Source organism: Palaemon carinicauda, chromosome 33 (assembly GCF_036898095.1).
Source record: "Palaemon carinicauda isolate YSFRI2023 chromosome 33, ASM3689809v2, whole genome shotgun sequence".
NCBI classification, from domain to species: domain Eukaryota; kingdom Metazoa; phylum Arthropoda; class Malacostraca; order Decapoda; family Palaemonidae; genus Palaemon; species Palaemon carinicauda.
The window spans coordinates 7,032,871-7,046,557 of NC_090757.1; the positions used below are offsets into that span (position 1 = coordinate 7,032,871).

General features: G+C 46.8%; 1 protein-coding gene across 2 annotated transcripts in view; it reads right to left on the minus strand.

The window, feature by feature from the left end:
* csul (protein arginine N-methyltransferase 5) overlaps positions 1–13,687 on the minus strand; it is an 83,408-nt gene that overhangs the window by 49,705 nt on the left and 20,016 nt on the right. Inside the window, exon 3 of one of the 2 annotated variants that reach the window (XM_068356725.1) lies at positions 4,657–4,880. The exons of the other annotated variant lie outside the window; for it this stretch is intronic. Within the exon in view, the coding sequence (XP_068212826.1) occupies positions 4,657–4,880 (224 nt within the window). The remainder of the gene's footprint in view (positions 1–4,656; positions 4,881–13,687) is intronic. 2 annotated transcript variants of the gene reach the window in all.

Below are 13,687 nucleotides of genomic sequence, written 5' to 3' on the forward strand. Positions count from 1 at the left end.
AGCATCTTCTGGATGGATAGCAGGGCTGGGGATTGATCTTCTTGTTCAGCCATGTCCTCATCAGAGGGTTCCTCATCCGAAACTGATGAGGAAACGGCAACGGAGTGGGCAACGTCTGACTCGCTGAATCCGGTCGCACTGGTGGATGCGTGACGGAGCCGGACACAAGATCATGGTACTGCTGCACAGTCTGTGAACTGTCAACCATGGGGAAGCGAGGAAGAACAGCGACAACCCGAAACTGTCTAGATTGTCTGGGTAGTACAGACAACCCCTTATCGGGTTGCTGAGGTTGCCGCACTGCGTCACAACAAGACACCTCTGCTGGTTGTTGAACGTCTTCCCAGTGACACACTGAACGTCCACAACCACCTCCGAGAGAAGCATAACATCAACGTGCGACTGTCAACCCACACTGGGTCGCACCGGTGGAGGAACCATCTCAACTGGCGGACGTGAGTAGGATACCTCAGCGTCCGTAAAAAATCCTCTATCAAGGACTAAGCTTGGACTGCATGTCTTGCAACCAAGCCCAAGGTCTAAGGGAGCAGGTGTGGCAACAGACGGGGTTAGCGACTGAAGCGGAACCATTTACCCTCCCTGGAAGCATGTTATGCTTAAATAAAAGTCCATAGGAGGCTAAGCAGCTTAAGGCTCCTCTCCAAATGACAGAGTCCTCAAGGGAATATCAGAAGGAGGGAGAACAGCACTTTCTCATCTACAGGAACCATATCCGAGAAAAGCTAAGTTCTCTCAGTGAGGGTTTCACTGGTGCAAAAGCAGCAGACCAGAAGGCAACGTTATGAAACTGCTTGACAGTCTGTGAACTGTCAAAAACTGAACTGTCAACCACAACAGGAGCGTGAGGACATACAGCACTGGTGTATAAGTAGCAGACCAGAAGGCAACGTCATGTAACTGTATGACAGTTTGTGAGTTGGCAACAACCAAAGTTGTGTGGGGAAGCCTCAACTCCTGCCTGACTAGTTTGCTGCTGGCGAGTGGCGGTAACCACAGTGTGTTGCGGAGGCTGACACACCGTGTCAAAACACGGCAGCTTGTGGTAGCTCCCGCACGGCAACGGAGTGCTCTGTGTGTGGGAGTCATCAAACATCTGGCAGGGTTGACTGTGCATGGGTGGAGGAGCTCTCACAACAAGAGTGTGAGAGCAGGAAGCCATGCCGGGCGCACAACCGTGGGAGGTGTAGGCCCACGGGTGCATCGTCAACCTTCTCCGCAGTCGGAGTGTGGGAGCTGGCAACAACAAAAGCAGAGTGCTGGTGCGTGGGAGGGGCTGCGGTGGGTTGAGGAGCATGCGGTATGGTATGCAGAGCATGCTGTAAGGTATGCAGAGCATGCTGTAAGGTATGCAGAGCATGCTGTAAGGTATGCAGAGCATGCTGTAAGGTATGCAGAGCAGAGCATGCTGTAAGGTATGCAGAGCATGCTGTAAGGTATGCAGAGCATGCTGCATGGGCAGCGGAGAATGCCGCATAGTGCTGAAACCCGGCAGCTCTACAGAACCTTCCCACTGCTGATGCGGTAGCTCACGCATGTTAGCAGATGGTGCAGCAAGAACATGCGTCTGGCAGGGTGGACTGCGCATCGGTGGTGGAGCTCTCACAGGTGGAGGGTGGGAGCAGGCAACCGCAGTATCTGCTGAGCGCACAACCTCGGCGGGTTGTAGGTTAACAGGCTGCATTGTCAACCTTCCAGCATGATACTCCTGCATGAAGGAGCAAGCTGAGACTGTATAGTCTGCAGCATGGACCACTAGGGTCTATGAAAGACAACAACAAACGGAGCTACTGTCCGTTGTGACTGAGGGTCTAAAACAGCTGGTGCGACAACAGACGGAGTTACTGCCTGTTGCGGTACCACCTAGCCTCTCTTGGGAGGTGTGCAGTTGTCGTACTGCAGCGAGTCCGAACTGACCCAGTGGCTACACCTAGGCCGTTGGACTTGCGCGGAAGGGACCGACTTGCACTTAAAAGCTGCAAGATTTGGTCCATGGTTTCTGCGAGAAACCTCTTCCGCAGACGAGGAATAAATGGGCTCTCTCGTCTTTGTGTGGGTGGGGTGATCACGTCGGCAACGTGAGTGGATACACCCGAAACCACGGAGGGAAACGTCTGTTCGTTGATCAAGGCCTGTGGAACCCATAAGTCCTTCGACATTACTTCTCCCCTGGGCTTGGGAGCTTGTAAGAGGTAGGTGAACAACTGGCACGAACAGACGAACCCTCGAACGCAACACTGTAACACTTTGCGCATATCACTTTATCACTTTTGATTTTCTGTTTGCACTTATTTCACTGAACTCGAAACTTTAAGTGGTTTGTACCTGAAACACGCAATCCTATCCTTCATTAAAAGGTAGTAATTGCGAAAACAGTATTACAATGTAACAGAAAAACATAATGAAAGATAAAGAATTCAGTGGCTGGAAAAGAGACTAAACACTAGAACAAATAAACTACGTTTAAAATCTCTCACCGCATAAAGCCTGGGAACAAGAATAAAACACTAGAAACGTTTTACCTTCTTCCCCTATATCGACTTGGGAGAAGAGCAAAAAAAAAAAAACGAGAACAACGTTACCCGCTTGAACGAAACGTTTATCCTCCTCTCTCTCCCTCCGTCTCTATCTCTCTCTCTCTCTCTCTCTTGACTTAGAACCTGAGAGATGAGCCCAATTATATATATCGTTAAAACATATTTGTTAAAGGAAAAAAACTGAAAGGTCTCCCAAATAAAAAGTTCCTTTATTAGAATTAAAACCATTTAAGCTAAGAAAGAATGAACGAAACGCTAGAATCGGTTTACTCTTACTGCAACGTGAAACCGTGAAATACTCTCTCTCTATCGTAACGATAGAGCGCAAGTTGAACGTTCTGAACGTCAACAACTGCGGAGACTAAACAAAACGTTAGTTCAACTTTGAAAACAGTACGAGACTATCAAAGAAATTCTTTCAAAAACATTAAAATTAAAATAGCATAAATTCTTAACAGGAAAAACGATATGACGAGCTCAATGTTAATTAACTTCGGTTCCAAGTAAGGACCGCCTACTATTAGGAAAGGTCGCATATAAACAAACATAAAAATTAATTTTTATAAGTTTATAATAAAAGGAAAGTTAATCGAAGAGGCCTATAAATGGCGGAGAGATATAAAATAAAAAGAGAAAGAGAGTCTATACTCTCTTCGACACCAACACTTCCGTCTAAGGGAAGGGTCGGCCATTAAAAGTGAAAGAGAGTCCATACTCTCTTCGTCACCATAATTAAATCAAAATAATTCCAAAAGCTTGCTAAGCTAATGATAAAGCTTCCTGAATAGCGAAGGCTAAACTCTAGAGCAAATACATCACCAAATCGTGAACAATAACTCCAGAATCAACAGCGTATCCAAGTAGGTCTAGCCGGTGGCACGACAGAGGAAAAATTGAGTTCTTGTTGACAAGAAGTACTTGAGTACCTGCTCACAGATGGCGCTGTTGTGTACACCCCCACCTGTATAGCGATCGCTGGCGTATCCCGACCGTAGATTTCTGTCGGGCAACAGAGTTGACAGCTACATGATCATCGGGTAAGATTAATATTGAAAAATGGAAGATAATATACAAATAGAATTGAAAAAAATACACGTGATATAGGGATTCACCAGCAAATGTAAAACTTTTGACCAAGTAATGTTGTATCACAATTTTCTTTAATTTTCAAAAGGTCAGAAATAAAGAGCAACAAATAGCAACTCTCTCCTAAATGTTATAGTAGCAAAGGGTTTGAAAAGTTTTGTCAAACCATCAATATGACTGTGTACTGCATCGAGTTTCAATGTGTAATCGTTTTTTTAAATTCTTTAGTCGAGCATTCTTATTAGGTCTAAAAAGTATTCCCCTTTGCCACAATCTCTCAGGTCAACATTCAAGTCTTCGTGCTGCCACTTCTGTATCCAATGCTTTTGCAACCAACAATTTCTTATCATATATCAAAAACACCTGTCTCAAGTTATCGTGACTTTCTTTCCACCTCCTTTTTGATGGCATATTTTTAATGAAATATTCATGATATGATCTTCCCAACAAACTCCATAAACGAATCTTAAAATTTTACTACTCTACTCTTGCTTCACAAGCCAGTGTCTTTAAAAAAGCATAAATATCCTCCCTACTTTAGTGTACCTCCCCATAAAACACAAGATTCTAAATTCCCCTATCTTTCCCATTTTCTTTTCTAATAGACTTGAGATATTCAATCCTCTTGGTAGATTTTGTTACCATTTGTTAGTCTGTATACAGCTCAGAGTTTATCCTCACATCCTTCCAATAAAGATCACAAGGGTACTTCCCCAATGGTATCTTTTCTTTGCTTTCTTTTCAGTCACCTTTAGCTTTCTTGAAATTAAAATTTATTTTCAGTAATCCCTTCTCTATTGAGCTTTGCACCATTTTAAAAATGTCCCACACCTCTTCCTCAGATTCTGGTGTTTGCAATAAATCTTATCTGCATAAAAAACTACCCGGTACCCATGCACCACCATCTGCATTGTGGCTTCATCCATCATTAATAATAAAGAAAAGAGCTCAGCGTTGATGAACACCAATGTCTTTGCCAAGTACAAATAACCATGCAGCAGTTGCAATTACATACCTGATAGCATACTCCTTGTATGGTTCTGTTGTGAATCAACCTAGCAATGTTTGCACATCGATCGGTTGATAGAGAAAAAGTGATGGCTGGGAGACCTAGATGTGCAGCAAATATTAACTCCTGATTAATAATTTCTTCACTATTAAGACGAAGACTCTGGTTAGAAGCTTCTAAATTCAAAATGTGAACCTGACTAAGACGTCCTACTATTAGGCTATTCCACTCTGCAAAAGGAAAGAATAAGAAAAATAATTAAATTTAATTTTTTGGTAAATATTTAAAGTCACACGATTAAGAGTAAGAAATATTTAGATCATAATACACATGTATAAACAGTGGCAAGCATTGTCATCTTTGTCTAAACCTTTACCCATCTCTATAAGCTCACTGTTCGTATAACCCTTCTCCATTCTCATCTATCATGGACACCCGATCTCTTAATCCTTCTTTTCTGAGTCCTTTGCTACTTTAATTTTTCATTTGAACTTTGACCTTCCCCTCCTCCTCTCCCCCAATGCACCTCCATATCCATGACCCTTTGGCACACATGATCTTCTCTCCGTAGACATGCCAAAATCACTGTAGTCTTCATTAATGAATCGTGTTCAACACTTCTACTTTGACTGTCGCTCTAATATAGTCATTTCTGATCCTGTCCATTATTCCAACTCCACACATCCTTTATAACATTCTTGTTTCTGCCACTTCTACGGTAACTCCCTTTCATAAGTTTTCTTTACTGGCCAAGTTTCACCTCCATACACCAAAGTTGGTCTAATAACACTTTTATAAAACTGTCCTTTTACCTTAATACTAACAATCTTATCACATAATATTCCCGATGATCTTCTCCAGTTTATTCAAACACACTGTACATTATCCCGTTTTCAATTTCTGATTCCATGCCTCCATTATCCATCACATATGACTCAAGGTACTTGCACATGTTAACCTGCTTAATGTTATTCACACCCATTTTAACAACAGGGTTCTCCTTCCATCCACAGATATTTTGTCTTGGCCCTAATTATCCTTAACCCTCAATCTTCAAGAGCTTGTTTCCACATCTCTCGTTTCCTTTCCACCTCTTCTCTAGTCAGGTCCACCAAAACACCATCATCATACTACAGGGGACTTATTCTCTGACACCTGGGAGTTGCGAGTGTGTAATTGTGATTCACAGACAGTACAGAATGAAGTGCATGTCCTAATTGAATGTACAATGTCACGATCGAAGAGGCAGAAATTTAGTAATCTTAATTATATGAACATAGACGCACTGTTTGGAGAAGAAAACCACGTAATTGACCTGTGCCAGTATATATTTGAAGTGTTAAAGATTTATAATTAAATATTTGTTTTGTTTTGGTGTTGATGTAGGAGGGGTTTGTTGTGATGGTTGATTAATAGCCTTATATTTCTTTATGGAAGAAAATATGATTTTTCTGGACAAAATATTTTATAATGTAATGGGGGAAATGTATAATTGTTACAGAATAAAACCCACTGTTTTGTGTAAACTAAATATAATTTTTGGGCTCAAGCCATGGCGTCCTGATGGAAGGTTCCTGTTTGGTAGCTTCCTTGGGTATAAGACTACTAAGATATTCCCAGAGAATTTAACCACAGGTTATCACAGAATTCTAACTTCTGGAGCGAGTATCTCAAAGGTTTCCCTTTAAGACATCGTAATACAACAGGGGACACGCATGTCTGGTCGTGCCACATAGCTATCTCCACCCCGAACAGGGTTAACGCTTCGGTGTGTAAGGGCTGAGAATAGCTGGGAGCCGTTCCACAGCTAATCTCACTCGTGGCTACTACTGATACTCGAGACGTAAACAAACGGACGCCATTGCTCTAATGACGTCACGAGCGTCTTTATCCTTTTGTTAGTAGCTGCCCTACTGAGACGGATTTTCCCTTGTGTGAACTTTATCGTTTTGCATCTTCGCTATGTCGTTACCTTCAGCCTCGCCTTCTTCTGGAAAGTTGAGTACAAGGTTCCAGTATTGTTTAATTAAGCTCTGGCCGTAAAGTAAATATTATTTCGTGAAATAATTGATGTTTTGTGGCGGAGCTGTGCCTCTACCGGACCCGCCATTTTATGGCGTCGTTGTTGTTTTGCATGTCTTATTTAGTTAGCCACAACAACGCTTCCGGCCTTATATACTAATCGAATACATTAGTTTATTTAGTCTTCATAGCTAGGAACTTTTATATCGTGTTAGACGCTTTTTATCGGTCATCGATTGACCTCATACCAGTCGGCTACTATAGCCCCCAGGCCAGGAGCCTATATACAAGTGTTCATGCATGATTTATCAGTGATCCTAGACTAAGTTATGAAGATAGTGGCATTATTATTTTACAATACTTTTGACTAGTGATGCAAATGTTTTCGCCTTCAGGGACCATATAGGGGATAGGCTAGTCAGTGATTCTTTCTAGCCTAACCTAACCTGAGGACCCCTATATGCTTCCTTCATCCCCTGCCTTGGCACTCCCTCTATTTAGCCTTGATCCCTTTTCTGAGTAAAGGGATTTATTGTCTAATAGAGTATTATATCGCCTCTCAGTCCTCCCTAAAGGAATGAACCCCCTTTAGGATTGCGTCTGAGAGTGAGGTTAGGCTAGCCTACCTCTATGGCTAGGATAGTCTACGACTTTCCTGCGATAGCGATATGTCTTCTTCCTTGCCTAATTCAGGACTTTTAGCCCTGATCTAGGCTGGGTTAGGAAGGTTTCTCTGTTCCATGCTGAAACTGTACTCTTGCACCGTTTTTAGCTGATCAGCCTAATCTTAGGTTAGGGAGTGTCCTCCCTTCCCTTTGTGGCCGCTCTGGTACAGAAACCCTTCCTGGGAAGACCCCTTTCTTCTCCCTCCCCACCTATCTCTTGTATAGCCTAGCCTATGCTTAGGTTAGTTTATACTCATCTGTCCCCTGTCCTACAATTCCTCCTTAGGGTGGAAGAGTAGGGCTACCCGAGCTTCCCTGTGCTGTCCGCTCTGGTACATATACCTTCATAGTGTCCTATAAGGTTAGTTACTAGTGTAGCTCTGCATAGGGGAGTCTCCCCCCCCTCTTGGGTGTTCCCTAGCCCTCCCTTGGGCTACCTGCTCCCGGTCCCTAGTGACCCCTGCTTGGATGCTAGAGCCTGTCTCTATCATGGGTACACCCCCTCAGGGAGGGGGAGGGATGTCTGGAACCCTGACGGTACTTCCTACATCCCTTCCCCCCTCCCCCTGTCTCTCTCTCTATCCGGGTGCCGGTCTCTTGCCGCCTCTACTGCCGGCAATACCTGCCTCCCTCTTGGTGACTTCCCTACCCTTGCCCCCAGCCCCCCCGTGTACCGAGGGGCTGCCGGCTTCCGCCGGCTACTACCGGCGGCTTTCCTCCTCCTATCTATTCGTCCGCTTGCCGGTCGATCTCCGGAGTGCCGGCATATACTGCCGGCAACCCGATACTACCTGTACCATCCTTACCCGTCACCAATCCGGCATCCTCCGGCTGCCGGAGCCGCCGCTCCCTGCCGGCGCGCCTCCGTTGTGCCGGCGGCCGCCATCCTGGTATCTAACTGACTTTGAAAATTGTCTGTTCTAGTGCCAGAATCTATGCTGGAGCGAGCTCCGGCGTGCCGGCGGCTGCCGGATGCCCCAGAGGCGTCAAGAATACTTGCCCCCCCTCTCTTTAGCTATCATAAGACTAGATAGCCCTACCTTGCAAATAGATAAGCTGCTTTGCTTCTAAGATCAGTACCTAGTACTGCTCTATTAGTGATCATGCTGTCTCTTTGCATTCTTCTATTTCCAGCATGCTATGTGCATCTTAGCGCGGCTGGTTGCCAGAAGCAATTACCCTTAATGAGGCCTTCTGGCTCTTATCTGGGAACCGAATGAATTCGATCCCAACCTTGTCCTTGGCTTTCCATGGAGTTCCATTATAATGGGAACCCTAGGAAATTATATCCAATGATCTAGGTCATTTGGATTATCCCAGGACCAGCCTATGGTAACCAGCCGGGCGAGATGCATGGAGCGTGTCTCCTTTACTGTTTCATTCTCTATGCATCACACCTTCCTTAAGTTAAAATTAATGATTAATGTTAACTTAAATTAAGAGCCACTCCTATGGCTCCCCCATACTCATTTTCTCTTTCTTCCACAGGAGGAGCAGATGAAGTGCGATTTCGCCTACTGTGCTGTGAAACGCTCCCAGTTTTACGGACATACGGCGTGCAGGACTCACGCCCCTTGCTCAGACAAGAAAGGGGATTGGAAGTTCTGGAATCCACTGGAATGTACGGTCTGCCAGGCCTATCTAGTTGAGGCCTTCCATAACCCTCCCTCAGCGGAGGTTAGAGACATTGCTCGTGACAAACTGCGCAAGTGGGTGCGTGGTTTTCAGAGGAATGCTACTGGACCGTACCTGGCCACCGAAGAACTGAGGTCCCTGTTGTTCCCTAAGGCCTCCCCTGATTCAGTGGTTCCAAAGGAAGCAATCCCCACTGTCCAAATTTCAGTGGAACCTGATGTGGTCATGGCTCAGTCCATGCACGAGTGCCGTTTGGATTCTGAGGATGATGAACGGATCTCCGACGTCTCGGAAGATACGGAGAAGACGCTTATGGCTCAAGGAGCCGAAGAGGACGAAGACAAGTTGGAATACACCGAGTCGGAGATTGGAGCTACTCCCTCGTCCATCCCTCCGCCTACTCCTACACCGACGGAATTGTCCCTTCCGTCTACCTCCTCGACCCCGGATCCTTCCTCTTCCACCCAAGAACTGATCCGACTGATTAGAGCTGTCATGGACGACAGACTGAAGGAGAACCAGGAGTCCATCAGGTCGATGATTGGATCCAGAGACACGAAGAAGATCTCGGTCAAGGATCTCCCAGCTTGCTCTCATGCCAACCCGTGGAGGTATGCAGAGCATATGGTTATTGCAACCGGCAGGATCTTTGTTAGCGACAAGATCGGCACGGTCCCGTTGGAAGATGTGGAGTTCTTCCCAAGCTTCGAGGCCTACCCGGACTGTTACGTCCGACTTCGTGCTGAACCTGCCTCGAAGGAGGAGACCGAACCTAAAGAGGAGATAGTGTTCGATCTCGCAAAGGCCCAAGCTATGCTAGCCAACGCATTTAAGAGCAGGGGCTTTACCTGCTCTAAGCTTCCTGCCTTGAGCAAGAAGCATCCTACCTATGTCGCACCTGACACTGCGATTCTTCCATTTCTGGAAAAGGCCTTAGCTGCATGCCTTAAAGCGGCGGAAGAAGGGAAACCCTGCCCTGCACTGGAGGAGTGCAGACCCTTCTCCATCGTGACACCCCCTGACACTAGGCAATGGAAAGATGTCCAACATACTTTCGTCGTGGGTAGGCTCGATCCTGACGTCGCCGGACGTCAGTTTAATGAAGACCTCCCTAAGCTCAACGACCACCTCCTTCGCCGGGAACAAGACACGAAGGAGAGGCTTGCAGCTTCGCTTTCTCATCAAGTCCAACTTGAAGTAATGGCCTGTGACACAGCGGTACCCGATCACTACATGGTACTGGCCAAATCCCACTTACTCACGGTAATGAAGGACTTGTACCATTTCATAAAGGCTCGTAGAGCCTGTCGTGAATTCGTGTTTGTCGGTGCCACCGTGAAACACGAACCCCGGAGGCTGATTTCCTCCAACATCTGGGGAAAGCACCTGTTTCCTTCTGACCTTGTCAAGGAAATAACTGACAGAGCCGCCACGGAGAATAGGAACCTTCTCCACAAGTGGGGCATGTCCAGAAAAAGGAAAACCTCTCAGGACGATGGACCTCAGCCTAAGAGGAAACCTCAGAAGCCGAAACCCCAGCAACGTCAACAACGACGTCAGTTTCCGGGACCCGCTACCTCCCAAGTGGTTGCCCAACCACAACAGACCTTTCAGTTGGTCCCCCAACCGGTGTTGTCACAGTCACCGGTCTTCACCCCTGCCTTTGAGCAGTCATCCACTACCTTTCATGCCAGAGGTAGAGGCTCGTCCAGGGGTGCAAGCAGAGACGCCTCTCGTCGTCCCTCCAGAGGTAGAGGAGGAAAGGGAGCTAGCGGCCGAGGCAACAAGTCCTCGGGACACCAGAAGCAATGAAGTGCTTCCGGTGGGAGGAAGACTCCGCCAATTCCAGGATCGTTGGACCTTCGATCCTTGGGCACACAGCATCATCAAGAACGGTCTAGGCTGGAGTTGGGTGCAACCACCCCCAATCTTCCAGCGGTTCTTTCAACCATCAACCCCCATTCTGGAAGAATATGTTCTAGACCTCTTGAACAAGAAGGTGATAAGGAAGGTAAAGTCCACCAGGTTCCAAGGGAGACTGTTTTGCGTTCCCAAGAAGGACTCAGACAAGCTCAGAGTCATTCTGGACTTATCCCCCCTCAACAAGTTCATAGAGAACAACAAATTCAAGATGCTGACGCTTCAACAAATAAGGACCCTTCTGCCTCAGGGTTCCTACACGGTCTCTATAGACCTGGCGGATGCCTATTGGCACATTCCAATGAACCATCACGCTTCCTCCTACCTAGGATTTCGACTCCAAAGGAAAAGCTACGCCTTCAGGGCCATGCCATTCGGCCTCAATGTGGCCCCTCGAATCTTCACAAAGCTGGCGGATGCCATAGTACAACAGCTCCGCCTAAGAGACGTCCAGGTGATGGCCTACCTCGACGACTGGCTAGTCTGGGCTCCCTCGCCCGAAGAGTGTACAAAGTCTTGCGACGAAGTTACCCAGTACCTAGAACACCTGGGATTCAAGATCAACGAGAAGAAATCTCGCCTCTCTCCGGCTCAGAAGTTTCAGTGGTTGGGAATCCACTGGAATCTTCAGTCACACCGCCTTTCCATCCCCCAGAAGAAAAGGAAGGAAATAGCAGGGTCTGTCAAGCGACTACTGAAATCCAAACGCATTTCAAGACGACAGCAGGAACGAGTTCTAGGCTCTCTACAATTCGCCTCAGTGACAAACCCAGTGCTTCGTGCACAGCTAAAGGATGCCGCGGGAGTCTGGAGACGATCGGCATCCATCGCTCGAAGAGACCTCAAGAGACGGCTTCCAAACAGACTTCGACGCCTCCTAAAGCCGTGGTCGGAAGCAATGGCCCTGAAAAGGTCCATTCCTCTCCAACACCCTCCTCCATCACTCAACATCCACACGGATGCCTCACTGGAGGGCTGGGGAGGTCACTCCCACCTGAAACAAGCTCAAGGGACCTGGTCTCCACTATTCAAGACGTTCCACATAAACATCTTGGAGGCCATGGCGGTCCTTCTTACTCTGAAGAAGTTATCCCCGCCACCCTCGATCCACATCCGTCTAACCCTAGACAACTCGGTGGTAGTTCGTTGTCTCAATCGCCAGGGTTCAAGATCGCCCCAGATAAATCAGGTGCTTCTCCCAATCTTCCGTCTGGCGGAGAAGAAGAAGTGGCACCTGTCTGCAGTTCACCTACAAGGATTCCGCAACGTGACAGCGGATGCTCTATCTCGGACAAACCCGATAGAGTCGGAATGGTCTCTAGACGCAAGATCATTCTCCTTCATCTCCAATCAAGTCCCAGAACTTCAGATAGATCTCTTTGCAACGAGCGACAACAATCAACTTCCTCTGTACGTAGCCCCGTACGAGGACCCCAAAGCAGAAGCGGTGGACGCCATGTCACTGGACTGGAACAGATGGTCGAAGATATACCTGTTCCCTCCCACCAACCTTCTGTTGAAAGTCCTCTCCAAACTGAGAACCTTCAAAGGGACAGCGGCCCTAGTGGCTCCCAAGTGGCCCCGGAGCAACTGGTACCCCCTGGTCCTGGAGCTGCAGCCCAAGCTGATCCCTCTCCCGGGCCCAGTTCTCTCTCAACAAGTACAGAAGTCGACTGTCTTCGCTTCATCATCGAAAATCAAGGACCTTCATCTCATGATTTTCTCTCCCTTGCCGCAAAGAAGAGGTTTGGGATCTCGAAGAAAAGTCTAGACTTCCTAGAGGAATACAAGACCGAATCCACGAGACGGCAATACGAATCATCCTGGAGGAAATGGGTCTCCTTTGTTAAAGCAAAAAATCCTAAAGAAATCACCATTGATTTCTGTATGTCCTTCTTCATTCACCTTCATGGACAAGGATTAGCAGCCAATACGATCTCAACTTGCAAATCGGCTTTGACTAGACCAATTCTATATGCTTTCCAAATTGATCTGTCCAACGACATCTTTAACAAACTGCCGAAAGCATGTGCTCGCCTACGCCCAGCACCCCCTCCGAAACCGATCTCCTGGTCACTAGACAAGGTGCTCCATTTCGCCTCCAACTTGGACAATGATTCATGCCCCCTCAAGGATCTGACTCAGAAAGTTATATTTTTATTTGCTCTCGCCTCGGGAGCTCGAGTCAGCGAAATAGTGGCATTATCAAGAGAAGAGGGACACATCCTGTTTGCTGATTCAGGAGAAGTGACCCTCTCCCCCGATCCGACGTTTCTCGCCAAAAATGAATTACCCACCAAAAGATGGGGCCCTTGGAGAATATGCCCCCTGAAGGAGGATGTCTCTCTATGTCCAGTAGAGAGTCTCAAGGTCTATCTTCGCAGAACTTCAAACTTTGGTGGAGGCCAACTCTTCAAAGGAGAAACATCGGGCAGCGACCTGTCACTGAAACAATTAAGAGCGAAAATCACCTACTTCATTCGCAGAGCGGATCCGAACAGTACACCCGCTGGTCATGATCCTAGAAAAGTGGCATCTTCTCTGAATTTCTTTCAGAGCATGGACTTCGAGAGTCTTAAGAACTTTACGGGCTGGAAGTCCTCGCGAGTTTTCTTTAAACATTATGCGAAACAAGTGCACGAAATCAAACATTTTGTGGTAGCCGCAGGTAGTGTTATGAAACCTGCACCTGACTCTGCGTAGAACAGTGAGTTACTTGGGACTCTAACTCTTCGGGTGCCTATGTTGACCCTCGAGTGATTCATAGTGATGTCTAAAAACACTTAGTGCTTTTA